The 24,764-nt window shown below is 41.9% G+C and overlaps 1 protein-coding gene across 3 annotated transcripts in view; it reads left to right on the top strand.

Moving 5' to 3' along the window:
• The window catches only part of trim9 (tripartite motif containing 9), a 35,379-nt gene extending 11,274 nt beyond the window's left edge, over positions 1-24,105 (top strand). Inside the window, exons 3-11 of one of the 3 annotated variants that reach the window (XM_020098214.2) lie at positions 367-489; positions 9,557-9,667; positions 10,558-10,711; positions 11,308-11,453; positions 13,727-13,865; positions 16,204-16,242; positions 17,607-17,910; positions 18,228-18,390; positions 19,727-24,105. In XM_020098214.2, the coding sequence (XP_019953773.1) occupies positions 367-489; positions 9,557-9,667; positions 10,558-10,711; positions 11,308-11,453; positions 13,727-13,865; positions 16,204-16,242; positions 17,607-17,910; positions 18,228-18,390; positions 19,727-19,804 (1,257 nt within the window). In that variant the 3' untranslated portion in view covers positions 19,805-24,105. The other 2 variants (XM_020098215.2, XM_069535711.1) reach the window with 2 other exon arrangements.
• The last annotated feature ends 659 nt before the right edge of the window (positions 24,106-24,764 follow it).

Here is a 24,764-nt window from a genome sequence, read left to right as displayed (position 1 = left end):
AGATGATGCTCGACGGAGACATGAGGGAGGGAAACAATGAAGATAAGTTAGGAGAGGAGGTGAAGAAAGAGGAGGAGGAGGAGGAGGAAAGATAAGTTTGGGATGTGTGAAAATGAATAATCCTGGACGTAATTGTAGGAACATTAATCAGTCATCGTCCTGTGGTGCTGGTGCTTCATGTTTTATCCACCCACCTCGCTGACGGATGATACAACAGGAAGAAAGAGAAATAAAACACATAAATCCTACACTTGCGACATATTTCAGGGTTAATGCTGCACTTAGTGTCGCAATCAAAGTCTGCATGAGTCTGCTAGATTCTTTACTCTGGAGATTTCCCAGCTTCTGCGTGCGTCTCTTCTGCAGGAGAACGGCGTGGAGTTCGAGGCGTGTCTGGTGGCTCAGTGCGACGCCCTCATCGACGCCCTGAACCGACGCAAGGCCCAGCTGCTGTCTCGAGTGAACAAAGAGCACGAGCACAAGCTGAAGGTGAGCGAGCACGACGAGATCCGGCCCACGAAGTGATATCATGTTGTCTGTCGTTACAATAATACTCTGATAAATTGTTGCATAGGTTGGATATTTAAACCAAGAAAGTAAAGAATAAGAAAAAACTTCTGCGTTAAACAAATTATATTTATGTGATGAACGTGACTGATGGATCCAGATGACTGCACATCGAGTTGCAGAAAGTAAGTTTTCGGTTCTCTGCTCTCTAGATATCAGCATCGGCCTTTAAAAACACGTGAATCGAACCAAGACGGCAAATAAAACAAATCATAATGTGAATTTGATTGATTTCTTGTCCTAAACTAATTTTACTTCAAGTTGACTGCACATTCATTTGCAGAAACAAAATCTTATACCAACTGTAGTGGCCTGAACTGAAACCATTGTCCCTCTGGAAGGATTTTCATCTAAATGCAAGTGATTCACATTGATATCGAATTTGTTTAAATGGCTGAAATGAAAAAAACAACAGTCGCATCCTTTTAATATTTCTGGTTGCATTGTCAGGTTTAGGATTTATCAGCAGTATCTTCTGGTTTCAGAGACATAAAGAGCCACATTCTCCTTTAGACCATCTGCAACACATTGAACGAGGGACAGAACGGAGAGAGGGAGGAGGAGGAGGAGGGGGGAGGGGTAAATACATTTGTGCCGTACAGCATCCAATTTCACACTTGGACGATCTGTAGAATCAAGGTTTCACACGTGTAGGTGGTTTTGAGAAACACAGTCCGCGCACGGCAACATGTGTGCAGGCTCACACACTGACACACTTACACACATTTACATACACTTACACACATTTTACTTTCCTCTGTAATATTAAGATTATAAATCAAATTTAACAGAGCCTGTCCGGTCACTGTCGGTTGTGCTGCCATTTTCAGGCAATGAGTGTCATAACAGAATTAATTTTATTTCTTTTTGTGTGTTTATAGTAAACATTTTTTAACTTAGCTTCGCATTGAAGAACTGAACTGATGCCATGAGCTGCTTTCATTGCTTGAAATGCAAACTGTGTTCCGTTAACGAAGGATGGCTGTCAAGTGATGGATGTGTGTTTATTCAGGGGCAGAGAGACATCGGACACATTAGCACCTCCGAGACGCAGGAATTTTAATGTGGCTGATCCCTCCTGTCGGCCAGCAGATCGGCAACTCCGCGTGTCCCTCGCTGAATCTTAATGCAAGAAACACATGAGGGATCTAATAATCTTCTCAGCGTCGAGCTCTCGTGTGAATCTGCGCTCGCTCACTCCATCAATGGAGTTTCCCACAGAGTCTGTGATGGAAGAGATCTCCCCGTGTTTCTTTTTCCTTCTCATTTGCTGCTCGCGGACGTGGCAGCTCACTTAAGGTGGATACCAGACGCTTCCTGCTTCATTAGCCCGTGGCTCAGTGGGGGAGGTCGTCCCCCTGCTGTAATCGACCGGGGCACGTTTCTGTCCCAGTCGTGTTGATAACGTTGTCATTTTTCTATTTGCATACAAGCAGCCGATTGTTGCGTGAAGCAAAATGCCAGCTTTGCATTTTTCATGTGACCAATTAAGGAACTAATGAAGTGACCTGATTAATCCTGCTGATGCCGCAATGATAAAAGCCACGAGACGCATGGAAAACATGAAACCAGTTGAAACGCAGAGAAGCGGCTGCAGCTGACTTGGCATCTCCCGTGTAGCTCCCTGCTGCTCTCCTGATCACCATGGTGACCAGGACACATCGAGCTCCTTGTTTGAAGCTGTGGAGGCGAGAAGTAGTTCTTCATAACTCGAGCATGGGGAGGACTGACCCGTGTGTTTGTGTCGAGAGGCAGCAGAGGCGGAAGGTTGTTTTATGGTGGTTTGTCGCACTGAGTCACAAAAGAACCTTTGCTCGGCTCCACTCAGACTCTGGTGCGTCTGTTTCATCATCAGGCCTGAGGTAAAATCCCAATGCATAAAGACGCCACTGCACCTCCGCAGATTACATCCGCCTCTTAATCCCAAGACTGCATTCTTCGGAGGCTGCATCTGAAGACCCATTGTTTCACAGGGGTGTGACTAGGCCTTCCAAATGCGTCCTTCCATTCCCGAAACACGAAGGCTTCAACGGGTGGATCTTTCTCAGGCCAACCTACCGCAGGGCTTTGAGGATGAACCTTTTTTCAAAGAGCGTCAGGTGTAAAATCAACCTAGTGGCTAACGATGCTCATGTTGAAAAACCAAGGACGGGACAAGCCGGTGACTCCGATCACGGAAATCCTCTCTAGATGAGACCGTATCATTTTGGTTCGGTCTTTGTGAGTCTAAGAAGACTTCCTCCTTTAAATGAACTTAATATGTAGATGGTAAAAACATTCACACTGAAATATATTAGTCTTTAACAACTTGCCATCACAAGGATATTTGTAAAGTTTGAATAAAAAACAAACTTTCTCTTCAAATTCCCACCAGACATAACACTGCAGACATGACCTGGGTTTACCTATGGGTTGCTGCACCATTACAGGATCATAGTTTAGGCCCTTAACTGAGAACTGCATAACTAATCTTATGCTGGCAACAATTTCCAAAGTGTTCAGATTGTTTTTCTTCCTTCCGGGCAGCTATTTCTCCCCCTGTCTGACAGTGAGATACGAAAATCCACTTACAGAGGCAGTAAACGTGTTTAAATGATGATCCGTCATCGTGATCGTTTTACAGGCCCCTTTTTTTCTTCATCATTTAAAGTTTGCACCAAAGATCATCTTTTGTTTCCTGTCCTTTAAAAAGCACACGAGGCAGCAGCCGACGCCAAACTCTAAAGGTGTTAGTGCTTCTCACAGTATTTGAATGCGCCCGAAAGGCGACTGGTTCAAACCCGTCTCTGAGCAAACGTGCAAGTTTAACAAGCTGTTAATGTAACTGAATTTACCAAGACAAATTACTTCTCCCTGTATAGTCCTTTCATGTAAGATGGAGAATGTGTTGAATATGATCAGACTTGCTGCTTCTGATCTCCGTCTGTTTCACTGTATTTCATCTGGGAGCCGAGCCGCGCTGCCATCAGAGATTCTTCTGAGGCTGATGAGAGCAACACAAAGTGAATCTGAAACTAAGTCGGTCTGTGAGTTTCCCACCGGATGCAAACTCCGGTCGTTTCAACGAAACAGCTGCACTGAAACTGTTTTTTAAAAATTCCTTCAGTACAACAGCGAGCTGCTGTCCTCCGTGTTTTCAGTGTTCTGCTGCAGGGGATCCCAGCTCCTCCGGGTCCTCCACTTTCCAACATTCAAACATGAGAGTTTGGACTTTTTAGACAGATGAACTCAAAATGTTCTGCGACACTGACTGACAGTCTTGGTTGCAGCATTGGGATCTGCAGCGGTGTGGCACAGGAGGATGAACATGAAATATTTAGGATCCTGCTGAATCACAGTCGTGCTTTTCTTTGTGAAATGCTCGATAGATCGACCGAAAAAACAAATCCACTCCAACTTCTACGACCGCATCGAATGTTTTTATGAAAGATTTATCACTCAGTACTCCGACGTCCTCCCACAGACCAAACACATGCAGCTTAGGTTAATTGCAAAATCTAAAAATGCCCGTAGGTGTGAATGTGAGTGGTTGTTTATGTCTACTTGTACACTGCCTCTCACCCATTGTCTGCTGGGATTGGCTCCACCCCCCCCCCCCCCGAGACCCTCGAAGGATTAGAAGTATAGATGATGGATGCATGGATGGAGGAAAAAAGTAAAAGAATATCCATTCCAATTTCCCAGAGTCCAGGATGATGTCTTTGGATGTCCTGTTCTGAGTAACAATCCAAAGCTTTATAAAATGATGTTGTTGAGTCCCACCCACAGCTGCCACAGAGCACTGGTCGCCTGTTTATTCAAAATGTATTAATATCGAACGTATCACATGTCCAAATAACACCAAATCGGACTCTGCTTTTTCTTCAGCCTGTAACAATACACACGCCAAGTGTGAAGCCGATGAGATGAACGGTTCTCGAGATATGCGAGACACATACAGACAGCGATTCTTTGTTCTTTGTTAAATGAGCAGTTTGCAGGAGTTTCCTTCATTTTATAGACTGAAAGATTCATTGATTGATAAATATACGTCTTTCCGACCCCGACTCTTCTCACCATTAGTGTTCCCGTCATGTTGCATCAGTGAAGTGAAGCCCATCATACTGCCGCAGTTGCTCTTTGCCGACCCGAGTATCAGATCTGTGTTAACGCTGTGCAGGCAGCGGCTTGATCCTCGCTGATGTCTAAGTGTCAGTTGTCACTTTCTCTGACCATCACTGCAGCTCGTTACACACAGGACGGAGTAGAAGCTTCTTTTAATCCCGTCATTCACCTTCTTCTGATCCTGCAGTTTGATTTAATGTTTCCCCACCTCAGCCCCTCATGTGTTTCATCCTCCCCTCTTACTCTCCACCTCCCTTCTTCATCTCCTCTTGTGTCTGTGTCCATCACTCCTCACATCTCTCTGATCCCTTACGGCCTTTTTCTCCTCCGACATGTTTTACGCTCCGTGTTTTACCCCATCTAACCCCTTGTCTCTCAGTATCATTAAATCATCTTCATGCACGTCCTTAATGTCAGACCGTTAAAGGATTTTTACGGCAGGGTCCTGACGGTCCTGTGCAGCAGCCTGTGCTGCGGCTGTGACAGAGCAGGTGAGAAGACTGCAGCCACAGTATCCTGCAAGGCCACAAGTGCCGCAGTGGCCTAATAATTACGACAGAAACACGCAGAAGGAGGTTAATTCATTTTTCATAGAGGCAGCAGGTTCTGCAGTCCGTCACAGAACAGCAGCTGATGCATGACTGGAGTTGTTGTCAGTGCTGGCAGACATCATTTGTTTTTAATGATGCTAATTTATTGATTTATAACGTCAGTAAACATTTTCTGTTTGTTTTATAGTTTAAATTCTTCTTCAGTACAGCATGATGCTCATTTTCCAAATGATGGTCCCAGTTAGAGTCGAATAGATGATAAATCAGTGTATGCATGTGGGCGTGGCTACTAATGTCCAATGGGTGTAGGTCGCAGGTGTATGTGGGCGTGCAGTGTCCTCGACCTCTCAGTCAGGCTCCACCCCCTGCTCCTCCAAATATGGTTAATTCTGGTTCCAAAAAGTATTGCGATTTCAGTTTTCTACTGACCCCTAGTGGCCAAGAAACTTTAAATATTGGAAATCGGCATTTGCTTGTTAGTTAGCAGGATTTCACAAAAACTACTGGACAGATTTCCACGAAACGTAGAAACGCTCGAAAATATAATTGGTTCTTGATTTTTCAAAATTTTGGTGCAGATCCAGGAACGTGTTTCTGTTTCTTTAGAATTGCAAAACAAGGCGTTTCTTGACACTGTCAAAGGTTTACCAGGGAAAATACAATCCCTTGTATAGTGAGAATAGTAACACGCTTTAATGAGATTGTGTTGAGATGAGTTGTGTTAGCGTCCCACCTCCAGCTGCTGCTGTCTCTCCCGCCTTAAATCTGGATGAATGAATCCCCCCCTACTCACCATTATCTGCTGATTATCTGGCAGAGATGTATTGTCTGTGGCAGCTTTTATATCTTAGTCCGGAGCTGACGTAAAGCAGATTTCAGGAAAGACGAATGCGAGCGTCAAACCTGAGTGGGAGGGCCGAGGGGAACAGATATGATGAAACTTGTTGGCATTTCTCTGCACCTTCAAGTCGGATTCCTCAGTATTATATTCTATGACTTTAGAGATTGTGATTCCAGCTGCGTGCGGAGGACAGAGAGCGAGTGTGGTTGTGAAACAGGGAGTGACAAACCCTTCCTGAAGCCCTGCCAGGCCACTGCAGGGGTGTGGATGTTCCAGGCTTGACACAGCAGGGACGGTTTGGCCTTCAGCCAGAGAAATATAGACTGAATCATTGCCGCTGGAGGGAGATCTCATTTCACTGTATTGGAAGAGAGGTTAAACACGGTCCCCTGATTGATTACAGCACTAAAAAGAGGGGAGTAATTAAGATGTGATTAGCTGCGTCAACGTAAATCTTAATTTTGCGAAATAAATTCTGTTTAATTCAGTCAGACACACATTTTCTCTGCTTTGGTCTGCAGCCTTAAAAGAGATGCTGCTTTTTTTTAAATGTTTGGTTCATCTAAGTTCACGTTGCTCAAGTGAGAATGGACGAGGGCTGAGTGTTCAATCATTTCTGCAGCCTGACATCTCAGCAGGATGCAAAACCAAAGATATTTTGGCAGAAAGGAAATAAGAGGTCAAAACAAACGTGATTCCAGCCTCAGGATCTGAAACACGACTGACTCAGCTGCAGACTTTGCTTAAATGTACCTTCCTCGGCTCAAAGCAGATAAGAACACATTTAAAAGAAACTGCAGGAGTAAAGGCTGAGAAACTGTAATAGTTCAGAACTAAGAGAAACTCTTGTATCTTGTGTCTGTGCAGTTTTTTATCTGAGCTCATTTGAGAATGTTTGCAGATGCCCAGAGAGGCAGAAGAGAAAACAGACGCTGTGAGTTCTCTGAGGTTTGATTAAAGCGTGTTACACTGCTCATATCAGTCGTTCCCTGTTTTCTTCTCTTTTCTTTTCAGAGTCAAATTGTCTGTGATCTGGCTTCAGCTTCGCCCTGAAGAAATGTCCCATAATGCTCATTGGCCTCGTGTTTTTATTTAATATGTGGTGTATCAGTCATAGCGAAGAGCTTTAGCTGTAGCATTAGCATCCATCAGTATCAGCTGATATGTAGCTTTAGCTGCCAGGAGTGACCCTCAGTCGCCCTCGATCACAGAACTTGTAGCGCTGAAAGATTTTAGGTTTATTAATGAAAATGTGTTCAATCATTTACACATGTGGTGGCACAGGATCCTAATGTTACAGTTTCTTGTTTATTCCATATATGTGATTTTATAATATGAGTGATATATGTTGTGATGATTACACTCTCTGGATTTTATAGATAAGACGTTAAACACAACTTTATTATGCAGTTATCTGAGGCTCCGCTAATGTTTTGTCATCTATGTATAATTGTGTTTTTTCCATATTTGTCCGCAATTGAAGCTGGCCTCCATTGTCATGGCAACAGCTCCCTCTGATCTTACATTCTAAGAACAGGTTGTTTGGACAAATGACATGTTTACACGTGACACACAAAAGAAAAAAGCCTGTGGACAGAATGTTTTATCGTGATTATCTAATAGACTATATGCAGCATGAGGTGTGGAAGTCCAAACACTAAGTTCACTCCCCTGGCTTCACATTTGTGTGGTATGAAGGATAGGATAGAAGTATGAATAAAGAAATAAATGCAAAAAAACAAATACTTAAATGCTTTTAAAAAAATGAAAAAATAAAAACCATTTTGCGATGAAAGTGGATATTTCTGTATTTCTTTTTTATTTATTTCTACATTTATTAATTTATCTATTGATATACACATTTCCACATTGATTTATTAGTTCTGTAAAACAAATAGATGTGACATGCATAAATGTAGAAATACAGAAATAGCCTTCTATTTATTTATTTATGCACTTAATTAAAATATGTATTATTATTTATCTTTTTTCTGTGGCAGCTCATCTCAAGTAAAGATTGTTTTTTATTTTATTGGGTTTTTGATGTAATAACGTTAGGGCTAAATTATTGATTAAAAATGAAGATAGTTGAATTTATCACTATATATTACTACTATAACATTGAATAACAGTTAGTGGAGTAAAAAATGAATCTGTGACACAACGATACAGACTGTTGTATAGACTTTGGTTATAAAAAACAAATATTTAAATGTATTTCAATTAAATATTTTTTTCAAGTTTGATGCGAACAGTAATACTAAAATCTTCCATGTGATGCGTGGAATAGAAAAGGCCAAAGCATATTGTCCGTGTAGGTTTTCATGCTCCACATTCTGCAAGTTGCCCTTTTCTATAATGGTTGTTTGTTTTTTAATCTCACTTAATATTTTTGTGAACATTTATCTGAGAAAGTGCAGTTAATTAAAATACAGTCCGTGATAATCTCACGAGTCTTCGCTGTTGTATCAGTGGAACGATACTGCAGTCGTCAGTGTGTGTACAGTCTGTCAGTCTCCAAGCGGCTGCAGAAAGGATTTTCCTCAGAGCCCCTCGGATCGCAGCGGTGAAGTTTCTGTTACCTAGCAACCGTTGGTCCAGCTCCTCCGTTTATTTCACTGTGGCAGGCGGAGGATGGTGGTGGTGGTGGTGGTGGGGGGGGAGGTTCTGTGGACATCAGTAGTGTCGGTGAGACCGAGGGAATCTCCCCGGTCACATCTATCAAATATCAAATCAAAGCGAAGAAGACAGGGTTCATGTTTCAGGAGGATGAAAATATAAAATGATTTACAAACACATTCTTATTGTATTTTCTGATATCGGACGTGTTTTCTGATGCATGTGTCTGTGCATGTTTTCACTCTGTTGAGAATTGTAGAGAAAAATTTCACATCTCAGCTCTGATGTAACGGGCTAACGCTGACGGGTGTGTGAAAACAAAATGTCACTTCCCTCACGTTAACGTCAGTGGCAGGATCTGATGTCCCCTCAGCCGCCTCTTCCCTCCCCCGATCTGTGTCCGAGTCTCCAGAGGGAGAAATTACTCAATCTATCCTGCTCGTAATCTCATTATTGGTTTTCCTCCTGGTCGTCTCATTCATCCATTCACAGCCTTGTTTAGTGTTTGTGTGTTTGCCGGCCTCATTCCTCCACCCGACATCTTCTTTTTCCTCTGTCCACTTTGTTTTCCTTTTCTATCTCTCCTCCATCACTTTTACCTCCTTCACCTCATTGTCCCTTTCGTTGCATCTCCAGTCTCCATCCACTCTGCAATATTGATACCCGATCACTTCATTTTACCCTACTTCTGCGTTCTCTTCCTTTTCCAGTTCATAGTGATTACAGGAAAAGGGCGGTGATTAACATACAATTACCTTCCCTATGCTTGCTGTTGTTGTGTAACTGTTGTCTACTCCTGAAAACCAAATTCCCCTGTGGTTCTTTTCTCTTCTCTCATAATTTTTCTGCCCCTTTCTCACTCTTTCCATTCCAGGTGGTCCGGGATCAGATCTCCCACTGTACGGTGAAGCTGCGTCAGACCACGGGGCTGATGGAGTACTGTCTGGAGGTCATCAAGGAGAACGACCCCAGCGGTTTCCTCCAGGTAAGACTCTCCTGGATTTAGTGGATGAATTAGAGGAGGATGCACATGATTCCAAAGTTTCCAAGATGTTCACCCCTTAAAATAAAGTAAACTCCAGCTACAACTCCTCATCGCCGTGCATGTATCCGCAGGTTCAATCAGAATGAGAGTCTCCCTGCTGTTAAACATGAGAAGATAAGAAAATGCCAGAAACTGAAACTTTCAAATGTACTGTGAGAAGAGCAGTTTTCTAGTTTTTCATTTTGTACCGTAAAAGCTGCAGTTTTCACACATTTCCCTCCTTGTCGTGGGCGGTTTGGTGACATTTCTCCAAGGAAGAACATTCATGTGGAGGAAAACAGTAAATCACAAGCTGCTAATTTGACTCAGACCCAAATGCATTTAGATAAAACTGAAAAATAACTAAAACCAGATCTGCCTCGATAAATACAGTGAAGTTACAGTTTTATCTTTTATCTTTAAACTCAGTTCAATAGTTTGTCGACTGAAACACTTTGGTCTTGTGTGTGTTATCTGACAGCTGCAGACTATACGTGCTCAACAGTGGGAAGCACAGGAATCATCTGCATGGAGCTTTTAAAATTAGATTTAAATGATATATCATATATTTATCTGCTTTTTTTAGCACAGTGCAGAAATTATTTTACCCATCATGGAAAAATATCTGTGTTTATGCCAAAAAATAACAAGTCCAAAAGTCCTGGAAGGAAAAAAAACATCTCCATTCAAACCTAATGGGGTTTTATTGTTTTTATATATTGATATATATTATAAATTATTTGCTTGTCTGGGGACAAATCTCTCATCTCAGCGTGTTCACCGGACTTTCTTTGACTTTAAGCCTGTGATATTTGTTATGGGTGAGTGACCGAGTTTGTGGCTGCTCTCAGATCTCGGATGCTTTGATCCGGAGGGTCCACATGACGGAGAGTCAGTGGGGGAAGGGAACCCTCACCCCGAGGATGACCAGCGACTTTGACCTCACTCTGGACAGCGGGCCGCTCCTGCAGACGATCCACCAGCTGGACTTTGTGCAGATGAAAGGTGAGAGAGAGGAGATAAGTGGGTAGAGACGTGTGAAGGGGGGGAGGTGGCAGGTACAGCACAGGAGGAAAGTTTAAGTCCCCTTGAGAGATGTTCCCTGAGCTGAAGTGTTTTTGAACAGGACAATATATTCCTGCAGTCGAGTGAAGCAGATGTTCTCTTTTCATTATAATATTACTGCAGCGTTTACAATCCTGAAGTAACGAATTTACCAAACTGTGATATTTCTGCATGTGTCTTCTTCACATCTATTATGGACACTGATGTTCTTTCTCTTTAACCTGAGTGTCCTCTTCCATCTGTGCCACCAAGCCCCCTGGGTTAACAGTGGCGCTTTATAAACAACCTGTTCTTGTGTATATGACCTCTTCCTGTTTTAAAATCACATCTTATTTTACTGGTAAACAGAAGAATTCATTCTCAATTAATGTCAGGAGGAGCATTTCATGTATTACGGATTGTTGCATGTGAATTTGTCTGTGTTTGTGTATTCTGTAGCAGTTTTGTGTGTGTGTGTGTGTGTGTGTGTGTGTGTGTGTGTGTGTGTGCGTCCATACCTCATTGGGCTGTAACCTGGCCTGGTTTCCCCCCCTCAGTCCCAGCTGCTCCGATGCTCCAGCTAGAGGAATGCTGCACGCAGAACAACAGTGCCACGTTGTCATGGAAACAGCCACCGCTCTCCACCATCACCGTGGACGGATACATCTTGGAGCTGGACGACGGGAACGGTGGCCCCTTCAGGGTAGGTGTCCCTCTGTCCCCCCATGTTGGGATTGATTCTTCAACTTTAATTGATGTCACCGTGACTTTTCCTTTAAAAAGTGAACTTTTGTTACATTTACATTGAGATGAGAAAACAAAAAGTGAAAAAAAACCGGACCAGTCGGAGTCATAATTCACCTTTAGAACACTGCGTCACTTCTATCTCAACAAAGACTCGTTCACTTGGTGCCAGGGAGGACACCGGCTCAGCCAGGGGAATGTGAAAGCAGCGCTTTGTCGCTGATTCCCCAGAGTCGAACGTGTGACGGCCGCGCCGCGCAGCTCGGAGTGACATGGGAGCAGGTCACGTGACTCGGTGAAGCGAGGCGCTGAGTGACACACGGACAGGAGGAAAGTTCTGTCGTGCAGCTGTTGGTTGGGATGATCCCGCAGGAAGTGTGATCCTGGATCAAAGCTGCGTTCATACCCTCACAGAGGTTCACCGTGTAATCAATCCTCATAAGACCCTGCCCAGCTTTCTATACACTGAGCCCCCTGCTTTTGTTACCAGGACAACTTATACCTCCTGAACAATTCCCTCAGTACAATGACAGAGGATATCTGTGTCTGAACTCTAAACCTGTGGAGAGCAGCTTCCACCGTGCGCTACAGTCTCATAGCAATCAACATGAAGGCTTCTTAAAGTGCTGCTACGCTTTGAGATGTTGCTGCTCCTGTTTTAAACAATCTTTTATTTCTTGCTCCTGTACTGTAAGAAACAAAGTCCAAGAAGAAAATAACGAGTGCCAATTGAGATCAAAACAAGATGAGATGCTTATCCATGAAATGTGAGAGACTAAATGAGGAGAGACAGAGAGGAGTTCCCTATTTCCCTCTCTTGAAGCTAAATTTGAAAATATACTTTTAATTTTGAAGCATTTAAAAGGAAACGCTCCTCAGCGTTAAAGTTTTAAGCAACTGGGAAAAAAGGATTTGGGTTTGTTTTGCATGAACCTTTAAAAAATACATTTCTAGCATCACTTTAAAGGATCAGTTCACAAAATGTCAGTAGTGCATTTCCCAGTAAATCATAACTGAGTTCATGGTTTGGAAATACAGTTTAAAAACATATATTGTAGCTCTCCGGTACCAAAATGCATTTGTGAGTAATTTAACTTATCTTTAAAGCTCCTGAAAACAAACACACTGGGAAACATTACATATGTATTCCCTATACTGTATTTCAATTTCTCTCTTTTCACGAACTGTTAATATCCTTTTAGACGCCAAAATATATAAGAATCTTCAATTAAATTTGTCTTTGACCCACGATGTCCACTGTTTGTATCACTGTTGCATTGACGACCCTGTCGACTCCGGTGGTTCGCGACGAGGCTGAAATGTGGCTGCAGTTGCTCCTGCAGACTCGGATCATCAGCTCCACCCTCGCTGTGCAATGTGGAGCGTCCAGCAGCTGTTTGTTGAGGCATCCTGTGTTTTAATTTAGGAAAAACAGGCAGTGGCCCTAAGTTTGTTGCGAGCTAACGGCAGCTGGTTGCAATCTCAATTTCACCCTTTAAGTTGATTATGTGTTCTGCAAAACGCCTGTACGCGCCTTCATCGCTCGCTCTTAATTACAACTGTTCCATGAGAGGGTGATCATTTACAACCTGTCTGCCAACAGATCCACCAACTGTATCCGCTCGCTGCTAATTGGTAGGCAGTTAGTGCCAAATTCTGTGGCAGCTTGAGGACATTGTGGGGCAGCTTGCGTGAGATTTACCACTGAAATTGTACAAAACATACAAGAGCACATATTATAACGTTATATGTTGTTGAGTTTATTGTGATTGTGTTTCAATATACAGGTTTTTAGTGTTTTAAAATGTCTACGTGTTGTTTTTGCCTTTCCCATCTGCCGTCCAGTCTGTGCATCTCTTTCATTTCAACTCACTTTTTCTTTTCATTTTTTTTTCATTCCTCCAGAGCTATGCCAAAACAACTATTTTGTCAAATTTTGTGGGAAGTTGTCCGTCTCCTATGCTCTCTGACTCATTGAGGCTCGCCAACGCAGTGCCATGCTGAGCTCGACGAGTTGTGTCCCCGCGTCTATTTATACCCCAGCGTGGGCTGCCTCGCCCACGCTCAGTTGTACGAACTCACACTCTTCATTTATTACACTCACTGCCGAATCCAAATGGTTTATTCCTCCCGAAGCTGGGTTCCATGAGCAGTACTCTGTGTCTGTTCGGTGTCGTAATCTTGAACTTAATGTATCTGCCAGTTTAACAGGAAATCGCTGTGTCTTTACAGGAAGTATACGTGGGGACGGAGACCATCTGCACAGTGGACGGGCTTCATTTCAACAGCAAGTACAAGTCCAGAGTGAAGGCCTTCAACGCCAGCGGAGTGGGACAGTACAGCAAGACACTGATCATGCAGACATCTGAGAGTACGTTAAGCACCAGCTCCTCCTCCTACTTTACACGACTGTAGCCTTTATGAACAAAATTCAACAAAATGAACTCTCATAGCAGAATTCAGCCGTTTGTTATTATTGATCTTGGAATACTCAGTGAGTATTTGAGTCTGTAAAGTCTGTAAACTTTATAGAGCTTTTTCACTGACAGTATGAACTCAGCTGGACTCACAAACCAAACTCAAATATTTGTTGTCAAACTAGCAAGATGGCGTCAGCTCAAGCAGCAGCTCTCTCTAGCTACTGACCAACCTACCAACCAACTGACCGTCCTACCTACCGACCATCAACCTACCTACTTACCTAATTACTGACCTACCTACCTACCTACCTACTGACCTAGTTACCCACTGACCTACCTACTTACCTACCTACTGACTTACTTACCTAAAAGAGCATATCTTTGCGCACAGGGTCCCCTGTTCCCTGGACCCCATGTTCCCTGGGTCCTATGTTCTCTCATTATATAAACAGGCAGATGGGGGGAACAGAAACCCCATTTTACAAGCTCCCACTACAATCCATGAAATATTAAGTGAATAAAGAGAAACTCCTTTTTCAGGTTCCCGTTATGTGTGATAGGGAAACATGGGACCTTTAGAACACTGGACCCTGTGAACTGGAACTGAGTTGTTGAGATATTTCATCTCAATCAAACAAAGTGTTCAAGCAAAGACAGAGAAGACTTGATGCTTTAAAAATTCATGAGGAGGCTGTTCAAAATCACTCATATAAATATACACTGACAGCCACGAAATCAGATTGTCACTCATCCTCCCTGATTTCAAATGGCTGTCATTTAGAAAATAGCAGCTGTTAAGCAAGTCGTGTTGTCATGTGATCCACAGATTTTCAACACGTATACCTCGTGCTGAAAACACGTTTGCTAATGTATTGTTTCCCAGGTGGATTACCTCTCAGTGTTAGGAATCATTTTATTGAATTATTCCCCTTTTTTTGCATGATGCATTTCTCTTGATGTTATATTGGATTTTACTGACATGATGAACCCTAAATGTTTTGTGTGTAGACTAATTGTAATTGTGGTACTGTAGACGAGACTGTATATAAAAATGGATGACATGACAGCGGCCAAAAATCAGGCCAAACCATCCTGATCGCCCCCTGGTGGCTGGCTGCACAGGCCATTAATCCTGACTCCTCTATGTGAGTGGATGGGACAAGCAACAAATTAAAAAGTCAAAGAACATGAAAACAATTTCTCAAAGATGGTTTCAGCTGTTTTAGGTGTTTTAAGCTGTTCTATCGTTCCTATCCAAGATTTTTGGCTTCATTTCTGAATAGTTGGGAGGAAGTGGAGACATGTCGTCCATCTTTGTTTACAGAAAACAAAGCAACTTAGAGTCTGAATAGATTTCTTGTTTTTATCACTTGATGAGATCGCACACTTGAGTCTCCGCTCAGTTTCCTTCTTCTCTTGGGAGCCACATTCATTTTACATCAAAAATAAAATCCTCCAGATCCTCAAGATCTTAAGAATAATAAATTGTTGCTGCCAGATTAAAGCCTTGCACCATCTGGAAGTCAACTAAAGACCTCTGCATTATTTTTTAAACAATGCATTTAGATTTTTTTCAGGGATTTTAAGGACACCGTGGCAATCAAACTTACTTGTAACACAAAAATAATAACAGAGAGCTTCTACAATGTCAGATGCAAGGTTTTAAACGAAAGGCAACAACAGGATGTAAATTCTGTTTTTAGAGTGTGTTTGTGCTTTTCTAAAACCAGGTACATCCAAGATCAGCAGGTTTGTGTATAATCCACCCGTGTGCTTGTGTTCTCATTAGTTTAATGCTGCTCTGCATAGAAGGGGAAGCTTGTCATCCATTAGTGGACCTGAAAGACCCAGACAGGCTCCCTACCTGACACCAACAGCACCCAGCAGCTGTCGGGGGCCTGTACAAAGGGATCTAACCACTCAGATGTGTTTGTGCAGAGCGCTGACATCGTTCACCCTGACCAGACTCTGCTTTGATTTTGTCGGTTTTTATTTCCCAGTGGAAAGGAGGAAAGGTTTCTCGATCAGAACAGACTCTCTCTTTATTTATGCCTTGCTGTCACTGTTCAAGTCTTCCCTGCTTTGTTTGCAGTGGTTTTGTTTTTTGGGATTGTCCTCTCTGGTTTTTTTTTTTTTTGTCCACTGAGTTAAACCAGCTTCTTACCCTCTCCGCCACCCCCTTCTGATCCCTCTACACTGTCTGCTTCAACGCTTCGCTTTGCTCTCCTCCTCCCCTCTTTTTCTTTCTCCCTCCCCCTCTTCCCTCTCCCCCTTCATGTCACATTTCAGCTGGACACCCTCCATGTGATATTCAGTCTATAGGCACAGGTATGGACGGCTCTCATTGCCGACAGTTTCCTCTCTGATCCCCTCCTGGCTATTGCCCGTTTCATCAGTGCAGTCCTCACTCTCAAACCAGCAGGTGGGCAGTTTGCTGCTCTGTGGGCTTCACTTATTAAACCTCCGATACAGGCTTCTTATAAATTCCTTTGTTTTATTTCCTTTGGGAAATAAAGCTTTGTAATGAAAGTTTACTGTAGTGACATCAATGTAACGTCCAGTCCAGTGGAGCCCATATAAAGTGCAAATGCCCGCCTGTTAACCTCCCATATTTCTCTGTGTAGAGTTAAGAGTTAAGAGCTGTGGTGATAGAATTTATTTAACCTAACGTCAAACAGTTTGAAAATGTATTGTTAGTATTTGATTTAACCTGCTTGGAGTTTAATGTTCTGCAAAAGATCATAGAAAGTTAAACAGAGTTCATAGTTGATATTTCAACTGAAACATTATTATTTACAACTCTATAAAGTCCAATATTTGTCCTCGTGTTACCTCTTATTTCAGTCTCCACCAACTCTTGCAGTAAATATATTTCTTTAGCTGAGAAATGTTCCATTTGACATTTGCTGGTGGGCATTTACTGTACAGTGCGTCTATCAGGACTCTTCTCTATGGAAACAGCTTCCTGCTGCAGTCGAAGATGTCTCCCATGAGAGCGGTGAGTGAAGTTGGAGAGGAAGTTAGAACACTGAGCAGGAACTGCACTGAGCAGGAACTGCACTGTCAAGAGACGTTTCCCTGCTGGTTTGTTACTATGAGTGACAAAAAGTCATTTCACCCATTTTGAATTTAAACTGCTGCCTTAAAGGGGAGCTTATAAAGGAAGTCGACAGCGTTGTGTCATTCTGGATCATCATGATGATGATCCAGGTGATTCACACTCATTTTATATGGAAATAAACAAAACAATAAGAAAGTCAAATTAGTTTATTTTTCTGATTAACAATGGATTTAGTTTTCATAAACACCACCCATCTGGTGTTCCAAGCAGGTTTAAACAAATGCCAATGGTTATTTGCATTCTGTCTGACACAAGATTAAGATATATAGAATTAAGTTATATGTTAAGTTATATTGTATGATGCCAAGAACAATTAATCATTATAGTGATAGCAAAACTCATCTTCTCTCATATATGTTATTCTTTTCATTTAAATATTTTTTCAGTGTAACTTCACCCCATCCAACCTCCAACTTCTAGATCCATGCAACCATTGTAGAGTTCATTCACCGTGATCGTGGTTCCTGTGTTTGACATTTTACTGATGCTAAACCACAGTGTGTGTGTGTGTGTGTGTGTGTGTGTGTGTGTGTGTGTGTGTGTGTGTGTGTGTGTGTGTTCTTGTGCACAGTTGCTTGGTTCACCTTTGACCCAGCCTCCGCTCACCCGGACATCGTCTTCTCCAACGACAACCTGACGGTGTCGTGCAACAGCTACGACGACAGAGTGGTCATGGGTAATTCTGCTTTCTCCCGCGGCGTGCATTACTGGGAGATGACCATCGATCGCTACGACAACCACCCCGACCCGGCCTTCGGGATCGCTAGGGGCGACGTCTTGAAGGATGTGATGCTGGGGAAGGACGACAAGGCCTGGGCCATGTACGTGGACAACAACCGCTCATGGTTCATGCACAACAACTCACACACTAACAGGTAAAAAACAAAGTGAGGTGTGTGAACATGATTGTTAATTCACTGATGTCGTTTTTTTGTAAGAAGGGACAAAGTGTTTTATTATTAAAACACAAGATCATCGAGTTTTTCAATGTAAAATCTTAATCATTAATGTAAACAGTAATTCCAGATGTAGTAGAGTAAAAAGTTAAATATTTCAGATTCCAATATTTCAAAAACTGAAACGGTGCAGCTGCAGGATGAGAGGACGTCTACACATATTCTACAGGGTGCTACTGAGAATATCTTTCCTTAAATGTGAGTGAACTGTACCTACTCTGTGTCTGACGCTGCAGGACGGATGGAGGCATCAGTAAAGGAGCTACAATAGGAATGCTGCTTGACTTCTCACGCAGGATCCTCATCTTCCTCATCAACGATGAGCAGCAGGGTCCTGTGGCGTTTGAAGGGTTGGAGGGCGTCTATTACCCCGCAATCAGCCTCAACCGAAATGTCCAGGTACAGAATGATATGATGTACTGTACAGAGCAACGGAAATAGGTTCTTTATCCTTTGACAGTTTAACCACTTGTTAAAAATTCTTAGCAACACATCCAGTTGTTCTTAAGATGAGACTTGACCAAAGGGGTGGATCCACCGAACCAATGGTGTTCCCTGACTATAACTGAACTTTATATGTTCAGGGTCAGTTCGAGGGAACTGTTGCCCATTTAAAGATGCACAAAAACAGTTTCCTTTGGCATGGTAGCCCTGAAACATCAGTACATGTTCAGTACTTAGTACAGCGTTGAAATATACAATCTACTGACAGGCCACGACTTTTCAAGAAATCTAGTAAAAATATGATTCTGCTGAGACCACAAAATGCATTATACATTTTCAAACATGTAAAATGTATACAAGCGTTGCAAAGTTGAAATGAGATGTTATATTTAAACTTACACGACTGTAAAGCTACAGGAATAATGATACAGTTCTACATCTCCTCAGAGTCGGAGGACTTTCATGGAGCAGATTTTGAAAAAGAGAGTGTTAATCAAAGCAGCAGCAGCAGCGTGGAGCAGCTATCCCATAATTCCACCCATTAGCATCTTTTGTTCAGTTCATGTTCAGTCTGATAAATGCCCCAGTTTATTTCTGAAGGATATCACATATATCTTTGCAAAGGCTGAGTATTTCTCCTAATTATGAGGAAACTGAACTTCTTTGAAAGTTCACTGTATTGTGCAGAATCTAAAATGTTTGAAGTAAAAATGTGTCCACATAAAATATGTCAGTTTAATATAATGTTGCTGCATTATTTAGAAAAATAATTTGCAATAGAGTTAATTTTTTTTATGTTGTACATTCTTACACAAACCATATATAATAACCGTCCGGATTAATTTATCATAACTGATTAACTTGAAAAATCCCCTGGAGCAGTTTTATAGCGAACCCTGGCTCCTTGTACAAAACACTCACCCTCTGCGAGCAGTGATTGATGCCGCAAGCAAGAACGGAGTCTTTTACTTAAAGATCAATAAAGTAGCATAAGTACAGTTATCATGCATTCAAAATGCTTTTGCAAGTTTTACAAATATGGCCTCGGAGGATTAAGCCTTGAAAGAGGAAGCTTCAAAGACCTAACAACAGTTAGCAGCTTTGAATTTCATATTGCTCTCAGGCACTTTTCTCATATCACTGTTTCTGATGAAAGCAAACTGCCCCCGAGACAAAAACACCCACTGAGCAAACAGCTCAACGGCTCCACCTGCAGGCGGAGAAATACATTAAACATTTTTACCATCATTTTTTAACCCATATATTTGTAATCAAATGTGTTTTTCCGCAGGTCACGTTGCACACTGGTCTACCCATCCCTGATTTCTACACCCCTGGAGATGCAGATCCGACTGGCTCCGTGTGCTAAACTGCACCGCCACCCTCCCCATGTTTACCCAGGGGTCCCTCCGCCAGTCAATAACTATAATTCCACCCTCCTCTTCCTCCTCCCCCTCTCACCCCCCTGACCGACTGACCCCGTGACTCTCTGTAACAGGCCCCATCCAGCACTGAGCCATGCCTTTATCATGCCTAAACCTTGGACTCACGGACCATCTGCAGAAAACTGTCAAAACAGATGGTGCTGCGCCACCTCTACGTTATATTTTAATATGATACAGATGGATGAAGACGGTGAAGGTGATCCTGTTGAAAAATAATCAAATGGATTTAGAGAGTTATAATTTATGTACATTTATTACAAAATGTGGTTAAAGGAGAAATTATGGGTGAAAATGCAAATTAGTTTTCTCGTTGAGAGTTAGATGAGAACATTTATACCACTTTCACGTCTCTACGATAAATATATACCTGCAGCTAGCAGGCCAGTTGAGATTAGCTTAGCACAAAGATTGGAAATAGCTAGACTTTCTGTCCAAAGTTCAGAAATACCCCAACCGCCAAAGGTCACTTATTAATGCATTTTGTGTTAGGTGCAGGTAAGGCCTTTGGACAGATCTAGACATTTCTACGGTGGCCAAGAGAGCTCAAATTAAGAAAACACATGCAAATAGAAGAAACATGTGCAAGTTTAAAAAATAACTTCATCAGTTTGACGACATGTGCACTGCAAAAGGTCACAACACACTACAGACTTTTTTGGGTTCACTGGAAACATTTCTGGTGTCAATTTCACCATTTGCAGCGCGGCCCTGTGTTTGCACGTGTCGTGACTCTTTGCAGCGAGAGTGACGATAAATTGATGAAGTTGTTTTCTTAATTTGCACGTTTTTACTATTTGCACTTGTTTTCTTCATTGGCTGTGCGTTGAGCTCTCTCGGCCACCGTACCTTTTCCAAATTAATGCTAAGCTAAGTCACTGCCTGCCGTAGTTTCACATATATTTTTACAGTGGTACAAGCAAACGTTTCCCAAATTGTTGGGCATTCCCTTTAAAGGGAGGAGGTTGTTTATGATGTCGTACCAATAACTTAGTTCACTACATTTATTCTTCACCCCTTTTCAAAAGCACACACGTACAAACACAATATCTCCTGCCATTGGTCAGATGACCACACCAGAGCGAGCGTGACGGGTCGTCTCCTCTGTGTGTTGGTGTGAATGTGTGTGATGGTGTGTGGCTGGGTTTAGACGTCGATGCTGCAGCAACGATACCTGGACGAGAGCAATAGCCCGACTCTCAGCCGCGTCACCGTCGTACAGCTCGTCCATGTAAATGAGACGCTTTTTCTTTAGTGGCTTAGCTCATGTGAATCTGTATCTGTAAAGAAATTCAAAAAAACATTGGTGTATAAGACGATTCTGGAAGCGAGGCCTTCGTCCGAGAGGGGTTTTTGGTTTGATGTCTCATAGAAGCAGGACATTGTGCTCGCTGACGTGATAAAGATGATGACGCTGTTTGAATAAGGTGCTACAGCAGCTCGTTTCGTTCTTTTTTTTACTGTGGGTGACTGAATCCTGCTAGTTTTATAATATTGATATTGAAATGATATATTGCAAAAAGGTGTACAGCTCAATAAGTTATTGATGTTTTTCGATGGGAATTCCCGATATTTCTTTCATTTGATGTGGAGTTACTACAGAGAGAATCTTTTTGTCGCTTTAAAAAACGTAGTTTGTAAAGGTTGTTCTGAAAATGAAGAGGTTTCCATGAGAACCGGTTTGTGTCCTACAAAAGCAACAAGTGTCGATGCGGTGGGATTTTTTTTGTGTGTGTGCGATCACTCTTGGGCAAAAGTCTCCTCAACTGGCAACAACGTGAGACAAGCAGACATTTTATGAGACGAAGCCATGCTAGCAGCTCAGTGAGGCTGAACCCAGGCACTGCAGTAGGCCTGCTTTAATGCCAATGCTAACATAGACAGCAGGTATATTATATTGTTTACCATGCTCACCGTCCTAGCTCACCGTGCTAGCAGCTCAGCGAGGCTGTACTCAGGCACAGCTAAATGCTAGCATAGCAACATTAACCCTCACGATGATATTCTGCTCTGCTGATACATATGATCAACCACGTTTGTACAATGAATCCTTAGGATGTGGGAGGATGTGAATATATGTTGACAAATTCCATCAAATAGTTTTTATTTTACTCGAAAACACAAATGTAAACCTCACGGTGGCGCTAGAGGGGAAACTCAGAGGATCACCAAAATCATGAGGATTTATCCTCCAGGTGCCATGAATGTCTGTATAACGTTTTAGTCCATCGTATAAACAGGACAAGTTAGAAAATTTGGCGACAATCAATTAAGTAGTTGTCAGGACATGTTACCAAAAACCCATGATGGCGCTAGACTAAAAATCAGAGGATTCCAAAGTTTCTTAGTAAGTCGTTCTTAAGATAAGACTTGACCAAAGAGGTGGAACAGCCTGACCAATGCTGCCACCCTTATTGCCACACAGCTAGCATTAGCATGGCTAAAGTTAAGTCCTCAAAGGTTCCGTGTGTAAGATTTAGGTGAAAGGGATCTATTGGCAAAATAATCCTAGTGATGTTTTCACTATTTCGTCTAAATTTTACGGATTGTCTTCTTTACCCTTAACCGGACCCTTTATATTTCAATACTTTATATTTACATCGGGAGCGAGTCCTCACTACTGAGGCCGCCATGTTTTTCACAGTAGTCCCTGAACACCTTTTGAGTTTTTATGACAACTGAAGTTTACCACAGGTTCTCTTTCACATTTGGAAGGGGAAGGTGAGGTGAGGGGTGTTCAGCTGCAACATGCAACTTCACCACTAGATGTCACTAAATTCTACACACTGAACCTTTAAGTTTAAATGTTCAGGAGTCAGTCTGAGGGAACTGTTGCCCTTTAAAAAAGATGCATAAAAAAGTTTCCTCTAGCATCGTAGCCCTGAAACCTACAGTACATGTCTAGCATTTACATGAGGTGCTATCAGAGCTTCATGACTGTGCCTTTCCCTTCTTCAATACCCAAATAATTTAGGAAACTTTGCTACAAACTAGATTCATTACTTCAGCAGAGTCAACCCTAACGTCTGTGATGCCTGACTTCAACTGCTGCTGCACATTTTTTCTATCATAAAAGGGCAAATTTCAACATGTTTGCTATGGATGTGTGTAAACCACTGTATCAACGGGATCATTACAGTCAGGAATCAGGCAAGGTGTGTTTGGTCACCCTTTGAAATTATTGTTTTCTCTTCCGCTGATTTACAAGAACTGCACCACAAAGCTGCTAAAATGGCTGCACACTGTAAAGTTGTGATATTTGCATGTGCACTCAAACGACGATGAACTAAACTGAGCCACTGCAGCAAGTTGCACAGCCTTCGGTGCAAAGGCTGAATTCAAGCTTCCACTTATGCAACATTTAATTGGAAGTTTTTTCAAGGTAAGCCTTTTGTCCGGCCATAATTATAATTCGCACACAGCAGAAACAGCCCGATCAGCAGTCATGCAGACGAGTGCAGCCATTATCACAATATTACACAACCGCAGATTCCAGGACAAATAAACAAACGTGACATAATCAAGCAAGAGTTTATTAAAGGTCCACATGTCCAGCGTGAGATGATACACACACTGTTTCTTTTTCATTTTTAACACAAGGTAAATATTCTTGACACAATCTCTCTTTGAAACTGTGAACTTCTTTAATTGGAAAATGACAGATGTGTGTTTCTGCAGTTGAACACATGGGGGTGCTGGCATTTTAAAAAGTGTGTGATTGTAACAGTTATTATTTCTAAACCAGCCAAACACACTTTAGCGATATTACAACAGACCCGGGGAAGATATGAAGTCTCTCATACGGCCTCGTCAAACTTTTATGAATTACTGTAAACCTACACACAGTCGCTGGGCGACACTGGGTGTTATATCTCCAAATGTACATACGTGTGTGTGTGTGTGACTGAGTGTGAACGAGTGTGTGTTACTTGTATCATAACCTCATTTTAACTCCAAAGTTATTTCTTTTTACCCTGTTTGATCTGAGGTGGAATGTCATCACTTAATATTATTAGTTACAGTGAAACTGAAATATGTCTATGGAGAATTTTATGAGTATAAAATGAACATTGTTACTGCTATAATTTTAAGACCCTATGATTACTATGATTGTTCTAATTATATGTCTATCATGACCATATTACTGCTATTATTATGATTTGAAGTATAATATGCGGCTCTGTGTTTTCTGTATGTGTGAATATTCAATAAATAGGTGTCAACAAGGTCTAATGTCGCCTGGAATATTTATCAGATTTTTCCTTGAATGCTTTAACATTTTATTTCTGCAAAAGCAAATTGCAATAAATTGAATGTGTTCCTTTTTTTTTAACACTAATCAACATAAAAACATTAAGTGTTCGTTGATAAATATAAAACCTGGATAGAGTGAATCTGTCACCTACCTGTGTCAAGACACAGATGATCTCGGTGACTTTTCTTTTGAAACATCTCTCATAACATTTCCTGTCATCTCTCGATCATAACTAATATAATAAAGACATAAATGTTTTTGAAGAATTATCCAAAATCAGTGTTTAGTAGAGGCTACTTGAGTCTGTGTGTGATGTCATCTGGACGATGCAAATGTTCCTTAAAGTCACAATTATTAGATTGAGATCTGGACTTTGACTCCATGACATTACGGAGTCAATTATTATACTTATTTATAATCTTAATAGTCTAATGTGAAAACCGACAGTAGCCTAATTATTGCACTGAACCAAAGCACTAGTTCCACATTATGATGTTGTGGGGGAAGATTTCTCTCTGAATGAAATGATAACCTGCACACACAAATTCTCCATGTCTTTCTCATGAGGAATGGAGGGATGGCAGAGAAATCACATACTGACGATAAAGGTTATCATCAGTAAAATAAACAAA

The sequence above is a fragment of the Paralichthys olivaceus genome, chromosome 12, assembly GCF_024713975.1.
Source record: "Paralichthys olivaceus isolate ysfri-2021 chromosome 12, ASM2471397v2, whole genome shotgun sequence".
Classification (NCBI taxonomy): Eukaryota; Metazoa; Chordata; class Actinopteri; order Pleuronectiformes; family Paralichthyidae; genus Paralichthys; species Paralichthys olivaceus.
The sequence above is the reverse complement of the archived record's forward strand: the minus strand, read 5'-3'. Positions and strand labels throughout refer to the sequence as shown.